At 47.1% G+C, this 22,190-nt stretch overlaps 1 protein-coding gene across 1 annotated transcript in view; it reads left to right on the top strand.

Annotated features, from left to right (window-relative positions):
* LOC119773285 (c-Maf inducing protein) overlaps window positions 1-22,037 on the top strand; it is a 33,162-nt gene extending 11,125 nt beyond the window's left edge. Inside the window, exons 2-21 of the mRNA XM_038270226.1 lie at window positions 7,871-7,996; window positions 8,459-8,509; window positions 8,883-9,044; window positions 9,318-9,359; window positions 9,452-9,514; window positions 9,593-9,673; window positions 11,719-11,822; window positions 11,899-12,003; window positions 12,670-13,080; window positions 15,200-15,265; window positions 16,546-16,572; window positions 16,653-16,701; window positions 16,777-16,884; window positions 18,217-18,333; window positions 18,564-18,704; window positions 18,914-18,961; window positions 19,039-19,185; window positions 19,266-19,371; window positions 19,445-19,515; window positions 20,616-22,037. Of these exons, the coding sequence (XP_038126154.1) occupies window positions 7,871-7,996; window positions 8,459-8,509; window positions 8,883-9,044; window positions 9,318-9,359; window positions 9,452-9,514; window positions 9,593-9,673; window positions 11,719-11,822; window positions 11,899-12,003; window positions 12,670-13,080; window positions 15,200-15,265; window positions 16,546-16,572; window positions 16,653-16,701; window positions 16,777-16,884; window positions 18,217-18,333; window positions 18,564-18,704; window positions 18,914-18,961; window positions 19,039-19,185; window positions 19,266-19,371; window positions 19,445-19,515; window positions 20,616-20,669 (2,079 nt within the window). The 3' untranslated portion in view covers window positions 20,670-22,037. The remainder of the gene's footprint in view (window positions 1-7,870; window positions 7,997-8,458; window positions 8,510-8,882; window positions 9,045-9,317; window positions 9,360-9,451; window positions 9,515-9,592; window positions 9,674-11,718; window positions 11,823-11,898; window positions 12,004-12,669; window positions 13,081-15,199; window positions 15,266-16,545; window positions 16,573-16,652; window positions 16,702-16,776; window positions 16,885-18,216; window positions 18,334-18,563; window positions 18,705-18,913; window positions 18,962-19,038; window positions 19,186-19,265; window positions 19,372-19,444; window positions 19,516-20,615) is intronic.
* Window positions 22,038-22,190: the final 153 nt, after the last annotated feature.

Genomic DNA, 22,190 nt, shown 5'->3' with positions numbered 1-22,190 from the left:
AGAAGATTGTTGATGAGAACAATTTGTTGTTTTTCAAACCATGTGTGTTCCTATTGGCCAACGCTCTGACCAATGAGAGCAACTGACTGTGACGTAGTAAGAGCGACAGAAGCTGGTGGGGGAGCGTAAACAAACAGCTTGTTGGTAAAACGGCGAATACATCCTTCTGAAAAATGAATGAGCGTAGAGCCTCTTCCTTCTCAAGTTTCAACGTAAACCCCAAGTCTAATCCTTCCAAAACTGATTCCAAAGCGGAGTCAAACTGTTCAACAAATAGTTGTTGCCATCTTCCTTGTTGTGCTTTGTCCAGCTTTGTCGTCACACCCTCAAAACCCCGCCCGGAACCCCGCATCCAGAAATTCAAAACGCATCTCTGCGTTGTGATTGGCCCGCCAGTTCTAGGCCCTTGGGCATTGACCGAGGCTAGACCCACTTTGGCCTCTAGTATTTTTGTGCATTGCCAAAATATATGATAGTGACTGGCATTCATCTGTCCATGTTGCTGAGAATGGAGTAATTTATTTTGTAATTCAGGTGTTATAAAGTAGTGTTGCACCGGTATCAGGCAGGGCCCCGATACTGCATTAAGATGGTGGTATCGGTATTGGCGAGTACCAACAAATAGGGCACCAATACCGTTCAACTATTGTCACCCAGGTGGGCAATGAAAAGTTCTACTGTATAAGTCTTTTTTTCTGCTTCACAAAGGTAGGCAGCAGCTTGACAAAGCCATTATTTTCCATCCAAGTAGTATAAAGTGCTGCATATACACACACATACATCAAACTGATTGTATCGGTGTGGTATCTGTATCGGGTATTGGGGCCAAAAAATGGTATCGGCGCAACACTATTATAAAGTAGCGTATTAAATTCCCTCCAGCCTCTAGTTTCACTTTCAATTCTGCTTCCCTTTTGGACTTTATATAGAGCGAGTTATTTCCACTTCAATTTTGTTGGCTTTTATATATCTTAGAGACAACTTTGTTAGGGTTTTCATGTATGCATCCAAAAATAATTGAATCAATTAATTTCCTTCCGGTGGGATGCAACTATTTCTGAAGTGTTTAGAAATGGGCCGGAGCTCGTCGTGTTACAATCTGATCCAAATGTCTTAAGTTTGAGTCTTAAGTGAAGGCGCAGTCCAGAGGAAAGAACGGTGCTCCTCAATTCTCCGCTGTTAGCCTCTATAGCTAGCCCCGGTTGGCCGTTTCCCCGGCGGATTGGGGCTTAATGTTCCTCATATCTGCCTTTATGTTTTGCTTGAAGGTTTTCTTGGTATTCCTAAATCATTGTGGCTGAAAGCACGTGCAAAATCCTGTCTGAATGACTACCTCTGTGGTTGCTAAGCAAAGGTTTACCCCTCCTAAGATGGCGGTGATGGTCTCTAGGCTTGCACTGCCATGCTATCAATATTACAAGTAGTGATCGGTTTCTGTCGTTCACCAGCAGAGCAGGTTTTGGGGCAGAAACCAGAGCAGCAGATTGAATCACACAGGGTGTGTCTGATTTCAGCGGCTGCGTCCTCCAAGGACCCGTTCTACGTGGACGGGGTCCCTGGTGTACGAAGCCATTAGATTCAAACACAGCAACTGTCTCCTTCGTGTCTGTAAATCTGGGAATTAAGGAAAACCTGCAAACCAGAGCAGCAGTCATCCTGAAAATGGCAGCAATGATCAGAGTAACATTCTGTTGCTTATAGGAGGTTTGAGCGGAATAATTCGCTGTAGAACAGCCTGTCCAGGAGGGCCACTGTCCTGCATGGCGGCTGCTGCACTGAACAAGGGGAACCTGTAATGCCTGCAGTACGGCGGCCCTCCTGGATGGACTTGGACCTGCCTGAGCTCCTGTCTCTAGCTGTTCATCCGGGAGGAGAGGCTCCTGTAAAATCAATGACTGGATGATCTAGTAGATATAAAAAGCCCTCTGATGACGTGTTGAGGCCAAATCTAGCTGCTGAATGTTCATCGGCTAGATTCTGATCCTGCAGTTTAAAGGATTTTAACCGAATGGTTTCACCTCCAAAGCAACTCCTTCAGTCAGCGTCTCTCCCTCTGCTGGATGATTCTGTTTTCTGTCCAAGCTGCCCAGAGAGCAGAGCCTCTCCTTTCCCAGCTCTAAACGAGTCTTTCCAGGTCAACCTGAAGACTCTAGACACGACTAAATGTTGTAGATCCTCAGGTTGTCATCCATTCTGACTCTCAAGATATTTTTCGCTCCACAGCGGCGTCTTAATTCAGGAAACGTGGTTTTTCCTTTAATCACCGTAGCAACCAGTGACTCAGCGTTATCTTAGCAGATTCTGGTAAAAATCCTTTGTGGTTTGTTTCGTATTAAAAGCCCCTAAATTACCAAGTGGTTTAAACTGGAACTTTCAAAATAAAGCTCACAGAAACTGCCAAAGTGGTAGCTTAGCTTCCTTCTGGGTCAGTTTGGAGAAATATTCTGGATTCCTAGTAGAAGCTGCAAAGGTTTCAGCTTTTAAAGGCCACTTCATGTTGCTGCTTCATATTTAGAGGTTTTTGCTTTTAGAGAAACGCTCCTGCTCAGCAGAGAATAGCTTCCTGATGTGGTCGTTTCATGCGTCATTCAGCCTCAGCTCAAAGCTTGGCCTTAATCCTAATCTCAGCCATCTCTGAACGCGACCCAAACATCAGTCCGATGGGTTCCGGGCACACAAAGGCAGGAAGCTGCGCTCATGATCAAACCTCTATAATCTTATCAAACCTTAAATAACAGATAAACGTTGTTTTTATTTAATGACATGATGCGTTCAGGCCCCGCTATCCTCTGTGGTAACCATGCATTTCTCAGATCACAGCTTAGGGTCTGACTGAAGGTGAACAGCTGACAGGTGGGACCTTTGTCCTTGTTTAACCCTGCTAACTGCTGCTGAATCTGCATTTCATGCAATCCAGTTTGCATGCTGCGGCTGTGATGTCACGGCGCTGGCCTGCGTCCGATGGAGTTTCATGTTTTACGCCGTGGAGCGAGATGAAGCAGCAGGAAGGGCTTCTGTTATCCGAGTCTGTTTGCTGTTCGGTCTGCGGATGACTAACTAGCAGAGGTGGCGTCTGCAGGCTGCACGGACGTAGCCTGAGAACGCAGCGTCCAGCAGGCGGCTGCAGGACGAGCGGCTCAGAGCTGGGAATGAGATGGCGCCGGGATGAGACAGGATTCTCAGGTCCCGCTGCAATCAGGCAGTCAAGCAGAACCAGAACCTGCAACTAACAACTATTTTGCAAATCGATTAATCTGTTGATTTATTTTTCAATTAATTGATTGATAATTGGACAGTATAAGGTTCCTTAAAAAAGACTTTTTACAAAATTAAAGCAGATGAAACTCAAACTTTCCAAACTTTGTGGGTTTCAGGATAGAGCATATTGAAGATGCAAAAAATGCAAAATGTTAATATTTTTTTACACCTGGGCATAATTACTGCTCTAACTGGGTCACTCAGTCAGCTAGAGTCATATTTTATATTCTCTATACCCCAGTTAACGATGAATCAATTACTAAATTGGTTTTTATTTCAATAATTGATTATTAGATTAACCTGATTGTTTCAGCCCTGCTTTATTGTCAGTGAGGAGCCGGAGTATAGAAGAGACAGAATGGAAATCGGTGCGTTGTTCTGGTGCAGCTGACAGAATAGAGGCAGCTCTGCACTGGCTCAGAGCTGCAGCTCCTCAGATCTCATTCATGGTTCTGCTTCTGTCTCCTTGAACCTCAGTCGGCCTCAGCAGATGGCCGCTCACACTGAGCCTGGTTCTGCTGGAGGTTTCTTCCTGTTCAAAGGGAGTTTTTCCTCTCCACTGTCGCTACAAGTATGCTTAGTGTGAGGGATTGCTGAAGAGTCAATGAGTCGATGCAGTCAGCTGGTTTTTCTTAGTTGGAAAACTTTGAATCAATTTGACTGGATGATCTGGTGAACTGTAAAGTGCTTTGAGATGACATTGTGCTGTGAATTGGCGCTATAGAAATAAACTAAACTGAATTGGTTCTGTTCGGATGGAGATGGTTTTCTTCTTCTGTGGATAAAAACTGGAGTTTTTTTCTCTGAACACAGCATGTGGCGCGATTCGTCCTCTACCAGGAGTTCTGCTGCTCCTCATGGAGCTTCGATGGTCAGACTTTGAGCGCTATTGGCGCCAAAAGCGGTAAAGAGTTTAAAAAAGTGAGTAAAGTTAAACTTACGGATCTTTTCTAGATCTGAAAGATGACAAAGTCACTTTATTACAAGAGAATTGGATTCTTTTAGGAGAAGTTTATTCTTTTGGGGGAGAGAAATGCTTTGTCTTGTTTTGAAAACTTCCCCCTGAAATAAAGGTTAGCACAAAGCCAGTCGAGGAGGGCAGCTGTACTCAGGTTTTAGAGCTTTCTGATTTCCATTGATGGCTGATTGCAGGCAGTTGTTGAACTGCAGCAGAGAACCTGTAACACCGGCAGGATGGCGGCCCTCCTGGATGGACTTGGACCGGCCTGAACTAATGTCCATTTTGACTTTTGGTCCGAGGCCAAACAAATCATTAATAGGGCCACAAACGGCCCCCAGGCTGGACACTCAGTCTTACAGTGCGAGTGAGGAAGAGCAGATGAAGCAGAGAGCCACTGACTGTCCCCGTCCCGTCCAGGTTTTTGGGTCCTCGGTTCGAGTTCTCTCCCTGACCGGATGTTGTAAATGTTTCCCGTTTCTGTTCGACCGGCGGAGCGTCGCCAACCCCTGTCTCTTCGCTGTCCAGAAAAGGAGGGGGTTGCTATGGCAACCGGGAGACGGACTTGTCGGCGTCCAGGGCTGGATTTCCAGCTCCCAGCGGCGTCAGGGTTCCTTGGAAAGGTCCCATATTTTTTTTGGACCCAGATCAGCGTAGAACCGGGCCAAATGCCACGTCCTCCTCCTGCAGCAGCTTCACAGCCTCTTTTCTTTCTTCATCACGGTTTATTTCCTGCGTCTCCATCTTCTGGTTTCCATGGCAACCCAGCAGAGGAGCAGGAGTCTCCTTCGTCTGTCCTTTATGATGAAGAGGAAAGGCAGTGAGCACAAGGAGTTACTATGGCAACCTAGGGTAGTGGCAGAGCACTGTTCTAGTTCTGAGAACAAGAAGCAGTACCTTCGGGCCGGCTGCAGGTTAGAAGGTTTGCTGCTCATCCAGCAGGAGAGGCTCCTGTGAACTCAATGACTGGAATGTCACAATAAAAGTGATGGATGCCTTTCATAATAAAAGCCCAACTTATTCTTTGCTAAAATGTTTGATGTAAGAACGGAAAATCAGCCTGTCGCTCCTCTGAAGTCTCTAGGTGTGTGGTTTCTCTGAAGGTTCTCAGTCTATTGTTCCTCTGAAGGTTCTCAGTTTATTGTTCCTCTGAAGGTTCTCAGTTTATTGTTCCTCTGAAGGTTCTCAGTTTATTGTTCCTCTGAAGGTTCTCAGTCTATTGTTCCTCTGAAGGTTCTCAGTTTATTGTTCCTCTGAAGGTTCTCAGTAGGGGTGTAAATAATAATCGTTTTGTATCGATACATCGATCCAAAAGCCGACGATCCGATGCATCGACACGTCCGCAAGATAATCGATTCATGTTTTTTTTTTTCCTCCGGTCTATTTTTATCCATTTGCTCCTGGACGTATTCTCCCTCCTGTGCTGCGGTGCCGCTAAACCTATTTTGCCCTCCTACCGCGCTTCCTGGTTATACTCTCACAGCAGTGTGTTGCAGCAAGCTTCACACAGACATTTTTAAATTATGCTCAGTATTGAAGCGTGGTCTGGGCTACACGCTGTGGGTCTACATACGGCCGAGGCGATGAGGAAGTGGGGGCGAGTTTAGTCCGACGACGGAGGGACAATGGGGCAAAAAGAGCGGAGATCCAGGTGGAAAAAGGGTCCCAGCGTTCTCGCGCACCTTGCTCTTCTAGCGGGTCAAACTTCACGAGTTGTTTTCCGCAATTTCGGTCATAAAAACAAAACAAGCCGGCCTCCTGTCTGGTGCACTGTTTGCGGTCAGCTACAATCTGGGAGAGGTGCAGCGGAGCGTCTCTCAAGGGGGCGGTGACGTCAACACTCTGGAGCCTTCTTCTTCTTCTTTTTTTTAATGGCGGTTGGCAAACAACTTATAGGTGCATTACCGCCACCTTCCAGAATGGAGTATGGACCAGACAAACTATTATATTCTCCCTAAAATACCCGTTCTTCTTAGAAAATTAAAAATACTACCAAAAACTACATCCCCAGATGACCTTTGAAACAATACCCTTATATCTAGTTTATTTTTATTCCTGTCTAACTCTCTACACAACATCTCTCTTTCCTGAGTATATTTATTACATTCTAAAAAAATATGTTGGACAGTTTCTCTGGAGCCGAGGTATTGCATTGAACTCATTACACTGATATTGTGCAGTATTTTTGCAGTATTTTTTGATGCAACTTTTCTTCTGTTATTTGCTGTTGTTTCTAAAGAAAATGCATAATGATATTACAGCTTTCATTGATTTATTTCAAACTTGAAACTTTGTTTACCCTGTAAGGTGTAAAAAAATTATAATAATAATAATAAAAAATTAATCGATTAATCGAATCGAATCGTGGTGTATTCTTGAGTATCGAAAATAATCGAATCGTTGGGTCAGGAAATCGATACTGAATCGAATCGCCATGATGGATGTGATTTACACCCCTAGTTCTCAGTCCGTGGTTCCTCTGAAGGTTCTCAGTCTATTGTTCCTCTGAAGGTTCTCAGTTTATTGTTCCTCTGAAGGTTCTCAGTTTATTGTTCCTCTGAAGGTTCTCACTTTATTGTTCCTCTGAAGGTTCTCAGTCTATTGTTCCTCTGAAGGTTCTCAGTTTATTGTTCCTCTGAAGGTTCTCAGTTTATTGTTCCTCTGAAGGTTCTCAGTTTATTGTTCCTCTGAAGGTTCTCAGTCTATTGTTCATCTGAAGGTTCTCAGTTTATTGTTCCTCTGAAGGTTCTCAGTCTATTGTTCCTCTGAAGGTTCTCAGTTTATTGTTCCTCTGAAGGTTCTCAGTTTATTGTTCCTCTGAAGGTTCTCAGTTTATTGTTCCTCTGAAGGTTCTCAGTCTATTGTTCCTCTGAAGGTTCTCAGTCTATTGTTCCTCTGAAGGTTCTCAGTCTATTGTTCCTCTGAAGGTTCTCAGTTTATTGTTCCTCTGAAGGTTCTCAGTTTATTGTTCCTCTGAAGGTTCTCAGTTTATTGTTCCTCTGAAGGTTCTCAGTTTATTGTTCCTCTGAAGGTTCTCAGTCTATTGTTCCTCTGAAGGTTCTCAGTCTATTGTTCCTCTGAAGGTTCTCAGTCTATTGTTCCTCTGAAGGTTCTCAGTCTATTGTTCCTCTGAAGGTTCTCAGTCTATTGTTCCTCTGAAGGTTCTCAGTCTATTGTTCCTCTGAAGGTTCTCAGTCTATTGTTTCTCTGAAGGTTCTCAGTTTATTGTTCCTCTGAAGGTTCTCAGTCTATTGTTCCTCTGAAGGTTCCCAGCCCGTGGTTCCTCTGAAGGTTCCCAGCCCGTGGTTCCTCTGAAGGTTCCCAGCCCGTGGTTCCTCTGAAGGTTCTCAGTCTGTGGTTCCTCTGAAGGTTCTCAGTCTGTGGTTCCTCTAAAGGTTCTCAGTCTGTGGTTCCTCTGAAGGTTCTCTGTGCTTAGCTCTTGAGCTAACTGCTAACATCTGCTGAAGCAGGGTGCTTTGTGTCGACCTCCTTCCATGGTTACCATGGTTACACAGATGTTCCTCCTCAGACTCTCCTTCCTCCATCCCATAACTTGTGGGAATCGGTCCATTTCGCCCCTTCACAATAAAAGCCTCTCCTCCCCTCATGTTCTGTAATCACGCTGACGTTCTCCTCCGTTCTCCTCGTCTGCAGCCCACCGGATACATGGAGACCTCTCTGTCCTACAGCTCCATAGAGGACCTGCAGCTGCTCTCCTGGGACAACGCTCCCAAGTACTGCGTCCAGCTCAGCATCCCTGGAGGCACCATCCTGCTTCAGGTGAGTCCCACATGAGAACCATGATGAACCGTCCTTCCCTTCACCTACTGATGGACCTCAGAGAGGAAACCAACATAGACCTCATGGTGGTTTAGTGTCGCTGTGGGCGGAGCTTTTTAACCAGCACATAGAACAGAATAGAATAGAAACATGGCAGTGAGGATCTAAGCAGGATGCAGATTCACATAAAGGAGAATAAGATCAGAGTCTGGACAGAACTGAAAAACCACAAACATCAGGCTTTTCAAAAACACTCAGAAGGGAATAGAAGTGAATGTTAGAGATGCTAAACCAGTCGCAGCGCGTCGCTCCAGTACTGGGTTAACTGGTCTGGAAGCCATGGTGTCGAGTATAAAACCTTGTTCGAGTCACTTGTTCATCTTTAATGAGGAGTGAATCGTTTTTGTTAGCCTGTTTGTTTGGACCCGACTAAGAAGCTGCTCTGTCTTCTTGTTGCCGCAGGCTGCTAACGGCTACCTGAGGGACCAGTGGTTTCACTCCCTGCAGTGGAAGGTGAGCTCTTGGTTTATCTACATCATGTTCCTTTTGGTGACTCGTTCAGGTTTCCTTTTATCTCGGATCCGACCTGCAGACCTGTCCACACACAGAGCTGCAGCCTGACAGCGGCACGAGAAATGACTCACAGAGTCAGAAGTTTGAAACAGAAGGAAATCTATCCTTTCATTATCAGATAATGTTGAACCCACAGCTCCTCATGCAGCCATTTCAACCGGAAGAAATAAGGTTCTTCTAGTCTTCTCAGACTAGAAGGTTCTGAAACATCCTCCATGTAAACCGCATCTAAAGTCCAAACTAGTTAGAAGCACATCAGGACAGGCTGACCTTACAGAAGCAAACCCGGTCTGATCGAACGTCTCGCCTGCAGAAAAAGATCTACAAGTACCGGAAAGTCCTGAACAACCCGAGTCGCTGGGATGTGGTGCTGAAGGAGATCCGAGCGCTGGTGGACATGGCTCTGACGTCTCCTCTGCAGGACGAGTCCATCCACCAGGCCCCGCTGCACATCATCTCCACGCTGCTGGCAGAGGTTGGTCATTTCCTGCTGTGGGCTGCACATGCAGACACGCACCCACGGACACGTGCACCTGTGGACGTGTCCATAGAAATACGAACAGGGATACGGGGGGTTCCGTTTGAATGTCACGCTTCAGTTCTGAATTTTTAGCAGACTGACCTGAAGCTGAAAGGAAGCCATTTATTTTTTATTTTTTTTTAATGCCTGGACTGGTTCTGGGACTCATTGAGCCGGTTCTGCTGCGCTTTCTCCACTGACAGTCTTTGTTTCTGGTTCTGTCTGCAGAACTCCAACCTGAGCGCTCAGGACCACGAGAACATCATTGTGGTGAGTTTGGGTTCCCAGTTTTTACCGCCGTTGATGCAGGTTTTTGTGCCACTCTGGTTCTGAGTTCTGGGTTTCTTTGTGCTCCTTTGAAGGCGATCGCTCCTCTTCTGGAAAACAACCATCCCCCCCCCGACCTGTGTGAGTTCTTCTGTAAGGTGAGCTGAGCGGCAGAAACCCGGTGCGGCCCGTCTGAGTCGGGTCGCAGGTTTTTGACGCCTTTGCTGTCGTTGCAGCACTGTCGGGAGCGGCCGCGGTCCAAGGTGGTGATTGAGGTCTTCACTCCTGTGGTCCAAAGAATCCTCAAACACAACATGGTGAGAAATGGACCGCACCAGAACTGTTCAGCGACTCCGAGGTCCAAACACTCGCACAACTTCCACAACTCTGGGTCAGAACTCGTCAGGGAAGCTGAAAACCTTCAAATGGTTCTGGTTCCTGTCCAGCTGGTTGTTCCTCTGAATAGGCCCCTGAAGAACCTTCTTCCTGTTTGATTATTCGGTTCTTTTCAGCTGCCTAGTCTGGCAGGGTCAAAGGTCAAAGCTGGACCTTTGTCCAGTAGAACAGAGCCTAATCCTCTAGGTCCCCAGGTCCAGTAGAACAGAGCCTGTTCCTCCAGGTCCCCAGGTCCAGTAGAACAGAGCCTGATCCTCCAGGTCCCCAGGTCCAGTAGAACAGAGCCTGTTCCTCCAGGTCCCCAGGTCCAGTAGAACAGAGCCTGATCCTCCAGGTCCCCAGGTCCAGTAGAACAGAGCCTGTTCCTCCAGGTCCCCAGGTCCAGTAGAACAGAGCCTGTTCCTCCAGGTCCCCAGGTCCAGTAGAACAGAGCCTGATCCTCCAGGTCCCCAGGTCCAGTCGAACAGAGCCTGTTCCTCCAGGTCCCCAGGTCCAGTCGAACAGAGCCTGTTCCTCCAGGTCCCCAGGTCCAGTAGAACAGAGCCTGTTCCTCCAGGTCCCCAGGTCCAGTAGAACAGAGCCTGATCCTCCAGGTCCCCAGGTCCAGTAGAACAGAGCCTGTTCCTCCAGGTCCCCAGGTCCAGTAGAACACAGCCTGATCCTCCAGGTCCCCAGGTCCAGTCGAACAGAGCCTAATCCTCTAGGTCCCCAGGTCCAGTAGAACAGAGCCTGTTCCTCCAGGTCCCCAGGTCCAGTCGAACAGAGCCTAATCCTCCAGGTCCAGTAGAACAGAGCCTGATCCTCCAGGTCCCCAGGTCCAGTAGAACAGAGCCTGTTCCTCCAGGTCCCCAGGTCCAGTAGAACAGAGCCTGTTCCTCCAGGTCCCCAGGTCCAGTAGAACACAGCCTGATCCCCCAGGTCCCCAGGTCCAGTCGAACAGAGCCTAATCCTCTAGGTCCCCAGGTCCAGTCGAACAGAGCCTAATCCTGTAGGTCCCCAGGTCCAGTAGAACAGAGCCTGATCCTCCAGGTCCCCAGGTCCAGTAGAACAGAGCCTGATCCTCCAGGTCCCCAGGTCCAGTAGAACAGAGCCTGATCCTCCAGGTCCCCAGGTCCAGTAGAACAGAGCCTGATCCTCCAGGTCCAGTAGAACAGAGCCTGATCCTCCAGGTCCCCAGGTCCAGTAGAACAGATCCTGATCCTCCAGGTCCCCAGGTCCAGTAGAACAGAGCCTGATCCTCTGGGTCCCCAGGGAACAGAGCCTGATCCTCCAGGTCCCCAGGTCCAGTAGAACAGATCCTGTTCCTCCAGGTCCCCAGGTCCAGTAGAACAGATCCTGATCCTCTAGGTCCCCAGGTCCAGTAGAACAGATCCTGATCCTCCAGGTCCAGTAGAACAGGGCCTGATCCTCCAGGTCCCCAGGTCCAGTAGAACAGATCCTGATCCTCTAGGTCCCCAGGTCCAGTAGAACAGATCCTGATCCTCCAGGTCCAGTAGAACAGGGCCTGATCCTCCAGGTCCCCAGGTCCAGTAGAACAGATCCTGATCCTCTAGGTCCCCAGGTCCAGTAGAACAGATCTTGATCCTCCAGGTCCAGTAGAACAGGGCCTGATCCTCCAGGTCCCCAGGTCCAGTAGAACAGATCCTGATCCTCTAGGTCCCCAGGTCCAGTAGAACAGATCCTGATCCTCCAGGTCCAGTAGAACAGGGCCTGATCCTCTAGGTCCCCAGGTCCAGTAGAACAGATCCTGATCCTCCAGGTCCAGTAGAACAGGGCCTGATCCTCCAGGTCCCCAGGTCCAGTAGAACAGAACCTGTTCCTTGTCTCAGACCAAGCAGAGAATGGCCATGGCTCCATGTCTGCGTTGTTCTCTGGTTCTGTTCTGACCCGTTAGCTGCTGCTGGAGCGGTTCCTCTTGGGTTCCTCCAGGTTGTCCTCAGTGTCCTGTCCTCTGTCCTCTCTGCAGGACTTTGGGAAGTGTCCTCGGCTGCGCCTCTTCACCCAGGAGTACATCCTGGCTCTGAACGAGCTGAACGGAGGCATGGAGGTGGTTCAGAAGTTCATCCACAGGTGAGCGGGTTCCTCTGAGTCTGTAGGTGAGAAGCTCAGCGCCTCGGGCTAACCTCCACCTCCTCCTGTGTTGCAGCATGCATGGCCCCACGGGGCAGTGCCCCCACCCACGGGTGCTCCCCAACCTTGTGGCCGTCTGCCTGGCTGCCATCTACTCCTGCTATGAGGAGTTCATCAACAGGTCAGTCTCCTCCTGCTCCATTTTTCCGTTAATCATCTATGTTTCCAGCTGCGATCACTCTGACCTTGTGGGGTCTTTGCCTCCATGCCGCCATTGATCAGACGAACGCTGTTGCTCCTCGTTTCCACATCCAACAGGAAAAGGGAGAAACTGTCATTTCCAGTTGCTAGCAGGAAGGCATCCCATAATCACATCGTTCATCAGAGCCTTTATAGCTCTAAGCTGATTTGCTGCATTGCATAGAAACACACCAACAATTATAGCAACTACTGAGGAGAAAGCCCTGCTGCCAGCAGTCGTTTTATTTTGGTAGTCAAACGTTTAATTTCCTGTTAAAAGAGGCTGTCTGATCCGACAGTCATGATCCGTATAGAAAACGCAGCACAGGAAGGTGTTGAAATGGCCTAGTCAAAGTTCGGAGCAGAAGCAGCCTTCTCTGCTCAGAGGGAAAACAACAGCTGATGTTTGGGGTGTGAAAACTTTAGGCAAGAACTGTCAGATGAAAGCCCTTTCCAGGAATCCATGTTTGGATGTTCTGGTAGTTTCCTTCGGGGCCTCGTTAGCTCCGACCCCAGAGCCTCTGTGCTCCCGCAGCTCTTGTATCCATAGCAACCATCACGCCTTCTCTCCCTTCACGTCTCCCTCTGATGTTTGTCCCCCCTGCAGCAGAGACAACTCCCCCAGCCTGAAGGAGATCAGGAACGGCTGCCAGCAGCAGAACGACCGCAAGCCGCCGCTGCCGCTCCGCCTGCTGCGGCCAGAACCCCCGACTCCGCCCCCCGCCACCATCCTGCCGTCCGGCTCCCCCAGCCCCCCCGAGCCGTCTCCATCCACCCCGTCCATCCCCGTCTCCTCCCCTCCTCCCTCCACTGTCAACTCTAGCGAGATCCTGGTGGAGCTGGAGCGTAACAACAACACGACCAATGCCAAACGGAAGGGCGGGCCTGCAAGGGGCGACAGCGAGCCCAACCTCATCGACTGTCTGCTGGTCAGCCCGGCTGTTAACACCCTGTCCATCCAGCTGCCGGCGCAGGCGGACCGGGTGCTCGGCTGCTTCGCGCTCATCCTCAAGATGCTGTAAGTTCACACAGTAATGTTTATCGCTTCAAAGCTTGTTTCAGAATGAAGCCCTTTAATTAAATGAAATTATGACTTTTCATTTTCTCCTGCATTGAGTGGGTTTTATTCAAATTTATATCACAAAGCAGGAAAAATGGTTCAGCTCCGTCAAAAGTCAAAAACTTCCTATTCAGCTCTTTACAGATTATCGGTAATCCTCAGAAAGGAATAAATCAGAGTGCAGAGCGAGCGCGCCCAGACCTCCAACCTCTGACATCTATGATGCAGACAGGAGCAGACGCGCTGCAAATACATGCATGAAGCAAAAGACACAAAAATAAACAGAGAACAACCTGCTGCAGAGACATAAACCAGACCCAGATGAGAAAAGCTAAAACCGGCTGCAAACAGAAACCCTCCAGACCACCAGGGGGAGTCGCCCACACGCTCAGACGGTGCTGTCCTATGATCACCATCGGCTCCTCTACTGTCATTACGCTACTAAAAGTACCCATTTCTATCCTGCCGTCAAAGATGCTAAACTACTTTGTATAAAAATAACTCTTCAGAGATATTTATATTCTGATTGTAAAATTGCTTTTCTGTCATCATCAGTTGTTTTCAGAGCAGTCTGGCTAAATATGTTCAGTGTTTATCTGTATTTTATTTCCTTAGATTATGAACTAAAAAGCATGAAAAACAAACATTAATTACAGGATTTCCGTGGGTCAGTGAAAATAGTTAAGTCATTAAATTATTATTTTTTAAATAAAGGCCTCAATTGGTATTAAAATTAATTAAATGCAATTATTGTGACATTTATAATGCTTTATTTAAAAAACAACAAAAAAAGAAAAATGTTTTACAAGGCGCAGTGGGTACCATGCGGGAGAACATGGAATTTGCATGTTCTCCCTAAGCATGCGTGGGTTCTCTCTGGGTACTCCCGCTTCCTCCCAAAGACCAAAAAAATGACTGTTAGGTTAATTGGCTTCTCTAAAGTCTTCTTAGGTGTGAGAGTCAATGGTTTGTCTCATTTGCCTCCATGTAGCCCTGTGATGAACTGCCGACCTGTCCAGGGTGACCCCGCCTCTCACCTGTAGACAGCTGGAGATAGGCACCACCATCCCTCCTGACCCCGCTTCAATGACGGGAAATGGATGGATGGATATTTGCGCGGAACTGCTTCTGGTTGACCGTAAAGGCATAGGTTTGGAAAAGAAGCTTGAGGTAGAGAAATAGCTAGAGAATGAGGAAAATGCAAATTTCAACAAAATTGGCTGGAAAACGAGAAAGTCTGGACCTGGCTGCAGCCTGTCGACAGATTTATTTATGTATATATATATATGTGACTCTTATATACGAGAGTCATGGGTAGTTGTTGATGGCATTAAAATAATTTCTAAGAGCATTACATTAGAGTTACTCATTCCCGTACAAACCCTGAATTGATACAATTATTTCCAAATCTGAAAAATCAACCACTGGAAGTCGGAGAGGATCGCAATTCACAGAGAGACGAGTGATGAAACTGAATTTATACTCTCAGGAAAGTCGTTATTAACTGTTTAAATGTGTTACCTCAAGAAGATTTATAAATTTTATTTAACAAGGGAAAAAAGTAATCTATGATCCGGATGGTTCTGGTGGCACAAATGCAAAAGCTGATTGTCCAGATATGGTGGTAAAGAAACCACTCTGCAGACATTTCTTCTTCTTGGGATGTTTATTTATTCTCAGCTTATTGTATGTCTGAGACGTGTCATAAACACACTGAAGAAATACAACATTCATTAATAAATAAAATCAAACTGATCTCAGTTTTGTGTTTGGAGATGCAGAAGCAGCAACCTCCAACTGGTGTAAAGAGACTCTTCTCTAGATATGGGATAAGATCAGGAAATGAAAGACGGTCCCTGCAGGCGCCAGCTGCAGCTTAAAGGAACTTTGGACCTGGTTTGGTCATAAAAGCTGTCAGCCAACTGTTGTGTGTGGTAAAATAGGCGGGATCTGCTGATTAGAGGTGCAGGGTGGGGCGTTGACCTACAGACTATTAGTCCTTTCTATGTTACATTAGCGCCGCTGCGCCCATGTTGCACCTTGGCTGCTCCTCACTGATTTCTTGCTTTCCTTTCAGGTCGGACTACGATGACTGGAGGCCGGCTCTGGCCAGCCTCCTGCAGCCCATCCCCTTCCCTAAAGAGTGAGTTTTCACATCCTCACTTCCTGCTCATTCAGCCAAGCCAACAGGCAGCAGTTTAATATCAGCATGGAAGCAGCAGGCGGCTGCTTTGAGCCTCAAAGGAGCAGCTAAAGCAGTGACTTCAGTTAGCAGCTAACTCTGCTATAGAGCAGCAGCACGTCAAAGGCTACAGGCCCTGTAGAAGCCCTTCAGAAACTATGCTGGCGGTCCACTCTGCTGTCCGTTTGCAGAGATGTTCCTGCACATCAGCAGCAGGTGTGACCCATAGAGGTCTGGGCTTTTACTAGAATGGAGGTATTCAACAGGAGGTCCACGACCGTTTCATTCACAACACCTGACCCATCAACAAGGAATTAAAATCAGAAATACTTTAATAATCCCAGGGTGAAATTGCTTTTGTTACATTACTCCATCTGTAATAGAGTGACTATAGGATCAGTTTGATAGAACACTCTTTCATACAATATATATAATTAGGGGGTCCCCGCTCCATCTCGCCATCAGTTTGGGGGACCTTAGCCTGGAAAACCTTGAAGACGTGGACTAGACCATTGCAGCAGAGGCGTAACTGCTATTTTCTGATCTGCTGTGGTTCCCCTCTGACACCTGATGACCTCACCTCCTCCCTGCTTTTTGTTGTGGCCCCTGAGGGGCCCCCTGCTGCTGACGTGGGTCGGTAGCTGCGGTCCCAGCCTTCCTGTCCCCAGATAGCTTCTGTTGTTGGCTGGCCCTCCCACAGCTTCATTAGCTGAACATCACTCCAAAGCAGCTGCTTCTCAGCTAGGCCCCGGGGCCCGGTTTGTGCTTCAGGGCCATTAGGAGAGGTGGTGCAGCCGCTGCAAATAAACAAGTCATCCTGGTAGGAGGGTCATTGACCTGCAGAGGAAGCAGCTCAGTCTGTGGGGTGTGATGTTATCCTCTCTCTGGACCTGGACCGTATCATGCGAACACAGAGCAGGGTCCAGGTCCAGGCTGATCGGCAAAATGAAGGGGCTCCAATGGCCTAGTCAAAGCCCAGACCCCAAAAGGTTTGAGGTGATGTGGTTGGACCAATGTGCTGCTTAGACTGTGAAAACAAGCAGGGACACAGAAGCCTTCACTGATGTCCTCCTGGGGACAATTAAAAGCTGAGCTGTGCTCCCAGATGATTAAATGGAAAATGTAACGAGCTTGTTGCTCTTTTTAAACGTTTGAATGTGTCACCAGCATCACTGACGGAAAGTTTTAGCAGCAGGTTCCAAAGTTTGCTGTTCCTCACATCTGTCTGTTTTCTCCTGCAGAGCTCTGGCACACGCTAAATTCACCAAGTAGGTATCTGTTCCATTCCCGTCTGTCCCCGTTTGTCCCAATCCAGCATAGCCTGAGGTTTGTGTCTTTGCCTTAACAGGGAGCTGAAATATGTCATCCAGAGATTTGCTGAGGACCCGAGGCAGGAGGTGAGTGACTCGCTCTGCCTGTTTGTAGGCGTCTGAGTGGAGATGATGTGATCAGCGCCTCTCTGTGGCCCTCAGGTCCACTCCTGCCTGCTCAGTGTGCGCTCCGGGAAGGACGGCTGGTTCCAGCTCTACAGTCCTGGGGGCGTGGCCTGTGATGATGACGGCGAGCTGTTTGCCAGCATGGTGAGATCATCAATGGCAATCACCACGCTAATATTAGCCCACCATGCTAGCATTATCCTTCTTATCACCATGCTAACAGTATCCTACTTATCGCCATGCTAACATTAGCCCACCATGCTAACAGTATCCTGCTTATCACCATACTAACATTAGCCCACCATGCCAACAGTATCCTGCTTATCACCATGCTAACATTAGCCCACCATGCTAACAGTATCCTGCTTATCACCATGCTAACATTAGCCCACTTTGCTAACAGTATCCTGCTTATCACCATGCTAACAGTATCCTACTTATCACCATGCTAACATTAGCCCACCATGCTAACAGTATCCTGCTTATCACCATGCTAACATTAGCCCACTTTGCTAACAGTATCCTGCTTATCACCATGCTAACATTAGCCCACCATGCCAACAGTATCCTGCTTATCACCATGCTATAATTAGCCCACCATGCTAACAGTATCCTTCTTATCACCATGCTAACAGTATCCTACTTATCACCATGCTAACATTAGCCCACCATGCTAACAGTATCCTGCTTATCACCATGCTAACATTAGCCCACTTTGCTAACAGTATCCTGCTTATCACCATGCTAACATTAGCCCACCATGCCAACAGTATCCTGCTTATCACCATGCTATAATTAGCCCACCATGCTAACAGTATCCTGCTTATCACCCTGCTATCATTAGCCCACCATGCTAACAGTATCCTGCTTATCACCATGCTAACATTAGCCCACCATGCTAACAGTATCCTGCTTATCACCATGCTAACATTAGCCCACCATGCTAACAGTATCCTGCTTATCACCATGCTAAAATTAGCCCACCATGCTAACATTAGAATGTTTTGCTGTCTCCAATCCACCAATCAGGGACTCCCCTGCAGGCGGTCAGTAAGCGTTGCAGCTGTTATAACGTTTTACCAACTGTATCAGAGACTGGGAAACGATGGTAAACCAATCACAACCACCTGCTGAGGTTGCTAACGCCACTTTTGCATTGAAGAGCAGCTAAAAATGATTAAAGATAAGACAAAAGAATTTCAGGAAGATCATAGCGGTATAAAGCTTATAAAAAAAAAAACAAAGTCCTACATTTCATAAAAGTGAGGTTCTGGTTTGGCATATAAGCACCCGCAGACATCCTCTCACTGGAGGTCAGCTGTTCCCCATCTGGTTGAAGTAGTAACTATATCTTTATGTCTAGATGTATAAAATGTCTTGATGCTGATCTTTGAGCTTCTGGCACCATTTTCATGTTGGTAAGGAGGTGTAGCGAGCTGCAGATGTAACGGGCCGTGGTCTCTCTCTCTCCTTCAGGTTCATATCTTGATGGGGTCCTGTTATAAAACCAAGAAGTTCCTCCTCTCTCTGGCAGAGAACAAGCTGGGTCCCTGCATGCTGCTGGCGCTGCGAGGGAACCAGACCATGGTCGAGGTGAGACAATTATCTGCATGGTTATCATTTCCTACTGTTCTAATTTCCTAAGGATGGCTCTGGAGGTCAGCAGGTGGCTGTTGCACCTCGTTAGACTAAACAATCCTTCCTGAATCTGGTGCTGGATGCCTGGTGTCCTTCACCTTTTAGATGGCTCTGCTCTGACACCTAAATTAATTGCTGGACTCAGGTATGTTGACTCTGGTCCGATTCTCTGCTCCTGTTTTCAGATCCTGTGTCTGATGCTGGAGTACAACATCATCGAGAACAAAGACACGCAGCTGCAGATCATCTCCACCCTGCAGAGCACGCAGGTGGGCTTCCGCATGTATGAGCAGCTCTGCGACCGCCAGCGGGAGCTCAAAGAGCTGGTGAGTCTCTGCAGCAAATCGGGTCAGAGGGGTCTTTGTTCCGTTACAGACGCCGCATCTTTACAAGATCCCTGATTCCTAAATACCGTAAAAACAAAACTGAGCTGAAATAAATGCTGTTTTTTCTGTTTAACTCTCATGACCAAAGTTTGCATTTTTTTTAAATCAAATCTATAAAAGATTTAAATCAACCACCGTTTTCCCCCCAGCAAAGGAAAGGAGGTCCGACACGGTTGACTCTGCCATCCAAGTCCACGGTGAGTTCCCCTTTAGATATTCCTTCCTGACTCACAGACGGCCGCTAACAGTTTTCACGATCTCCTCTGTGCTGCAGGACGCGGATCTGGCCCGCCTGCTGAGTTCAGGCTCCTTTGGGAACTTGGAGAACTTGAGCCTGGCCTTTACCAACGTCACCAGTGCCTGTGCCGAGCAGCTCATCAAGCTGCCGTCGCTCAAACAGCTCAACCTCTGGTCCACTCAGGTGAGCGGGAGGATGTCAGCAACAGGTGGGGGCAGGGTGGAGCGTGGAGGACTCATCTGTGCTCTGTGTGCTCTTTACAGTTCGGGGACGCGGGGCTGCGGCTGCTATCAGAGCACCTGGCCTGCCTCCAGGTCCTGAACCTGTGTGAGACTCCGGTGACGGACGCCGGTCTGCTGGCGCTGAGCTGTAAGAGACGCACAGCAAGGAACCCGGTTCTGGTGGAGCGGTTCCGCTGACGCTGCTGCTCTTTGTCTTTCAGCCATGAAGAGTCTGTGCAGCCTGAACATGAACAGCACCAAGCTGACGGCAGACACCTACGAGGACCTGAAGGTAACGGCTTATAGCCCCGATTTTGATCGCAGTAACAGACGCAGCTTTTCTCTGTCACCTCAGCATACCCCATCAGGCCAGCATACCCTTAGTACGCTGGAAAATGTTTTTATCTAGTCTAAAGTCATTTTTTTCTTAAAATAATTGAATGTGTTCTTGGATTAAGGAGGTAAAAGAGACATTTTGCCAAAAGAACAAGACAATTTACACTTAAAATAAGAAAACACAATTGCATTGTCTTATATCAAGTACATGTTACCTAATTATCTTATTTTAAGAGTAAAAATACTCATTCCATTGGCACTCTCATTTACCTACTCAAATTAAGGGGAAATACACTTCATTTAAGAATTTTTTACTTATTTCTAGATCGTTTTTTCAATGTAATCTGCGTCTATGCGCATGATCGTTATTAGAGTGAATCCTAATCCTAACCCCAAAGTCATTCCTCTACCCCTAAAGAATTGATTAGCTATTTATATGTAATCTGGAAATAATTTCCGTAGTTCTTCATGTGCTGTAAAAATAAATAAAAATAAAATGATCCGCATGTTGCTTGTATTTAACAAATTAAAAACAAATAAATCTCATATCCTTTCAACTGGGTTGTAGAATCCTCTCCCTATAAATATTTAATTTTCTATGAAAAAATGTTGATTATTCTTTAAAAAGATCCTCATCTAACTGACATGCAATGTTTGTTTTTAAACCTAATGTGTGTGACGAACCTAGTAAATTATTTTTTTTTGTCATTTTATGCAAAAACTACAACAAAAAAACGGACTAAACCGCAAAATAAAACGGCGTGCTTGGATGTAAGGAGAGCGGAGACGGAGTTAACCCTATTTAATGCGTATTACGTAGGGTATGCTGAACACTGGATCTGGTTCTGATCCGATTGCCGTCCTCCGACTGATCAGACCTGAAATGAACCAACAGCTGTTATTTTGTGTAGAAGCTCTTCTCTGGAAGCTTTAAGCAGCTGCTGCTCTGCAGACCAGAGGAACTGACGGCTGATCATCCTCATCACTCTGAGCCACGTCAGCTTTGGTCCTGAGTGACGATGATAATGATGAACTCTTTCTCCCGTCTCCCTGCAGGCCAAACTGCCCAACCTGAAGGACGTTGATGTCCGCTACACGGAGGCCTGGTGATCCAGAACCTCAGCGCCGGAAGGTTTCTTATCTTCATCAACGGACCTCATCCCTCCTCTTCCTCTCCAAACTTTGAGTTCCCCCTCCTCCGTCCTTTTGCCTGAAACGGTTTCATATACCCTCCTCCTCGGGAAAGCTCAGTCCAGATCAGTTTCCCCACTGGTTCTGACCCAACGTCACACCGTCCCATCAGCTCCTTACCCCTCGGTAAGGAGGGGTAAATCCATCTCTGGGCCGTTTAAGGTTCCGTGGTTCTGGTTCCTGGACTTTTAATCAAAACTCATGAGGAAAGACATTAAATGGTGTTTTCGAAGGACGTTTGACTGATTTATCTTTGTTTCTCCAGAGGTTCTGATCAGCAGGTGGATCGTTTAAAAAGATTATTTATGTACTACTGCACCTGAACGCACCGCAACGTTAAAAGGCTGGACAGGAAGAAACTGAGATCAGGCCACTTGGGTCAAAAGTCCTAGACTTTTGTACCGACGCAAAACCACATTACGCGTTAACAGGATGCAGCGCTACACAGGAACCAGAAAAGGACTCGATCAGATTCCTGAACGGACCAGAACCAAGCTTTTTTTTTTTTTTTTTTAAGACTCATTTTTCCAGGAGGGAGGCGCTCCGTCGTTTTCTAGTTTTTAATCCGGATGGAAGAACAGAACCACTAACCCTGGAACCTGTGGCCCGTCACTGATCCACTCTGACCTCTGCTGGTTCTGTTTGGACGTGTTGCCAAAACCGAACCTCGTCTATCCGGCCATGTTCTGCTCCAAGCTCCTGTACATATCGGATGGAGTCGGCCAGCAGAGCAACGCGTTTTTGTTTGCTATTTATTTGTTGCCATCGGTTCTGACCCGACTATGGAGGCCCGGTCCGGTCCGGCTGTACAAAGCGCTGTATATAGTCGTCTTTTTGGACCTTTCCTTTTTCAGGCTCATTTTCTGTCTTCATCCAAATGTTTCATCTCCTTTCCTGTCTTGTTTTTTTTTTGCACGTATGCGTTTCTGCACCATCTAATGTTTTCATTTTGTAATTTCTATTTTATAAAATGTTTGTAAAATCTGAAAAAGGGGTTTGATCACTTCTCTCCCTGAAGGCGAACGACTGAAGTGGTTCCATTTGATCCTCAACTGGCCGGCGATCCAGGAATCTGGCGTAGCTCAGCTTCATATTTTAATGTGGTCATTTTTATACTGATGATGATGCACATATTTGTCTTTTCTTAAAGAATGTTGTTTAGATAATCATATCAGAGGAGGACCTGCCCACGGCTGGTTTCTACTGGAATGTTTGAATCCCTCATGGAACCAGTTTAGGCAGAACGACTGAGAACAGAAATTAAACTGCTGATATTCTGAAGATGAATCGCTCCAGTTTGAACCTGACTCCCTCCACTACCAGCAGCTGACCAGCAGGGGGCGCTGGCTCTACAGAAATCCACTGAATAAAGGAAAATCCATTCAGTGAAACAGATTTTATTTGGTTAATTTGGATTTTTTTGCCTAATTTTACGTAAAA

Source organism: Cyprinodon tularosa, unplaced genomic scaffold, assembly GCF_016077235.1.
Source record: "Cyprinodon tularosa strain WSP-4 unplaced genomic scaffold, ASM1607723v1 ctg756, whole genome shotgun sequence".
In the NCBI taxonomy this organism is placed as follows: domain Eukaryota; kingdom Metazoa; phylum Chordata; class Actinopteri; order Cyprinodontiformes; family Cyprinodontidae; genus Cyprinodon; species Cyprinodon tularosa.
This window is presented reverse-complemented; position numbering and strand designations above follow the sequence as displayed.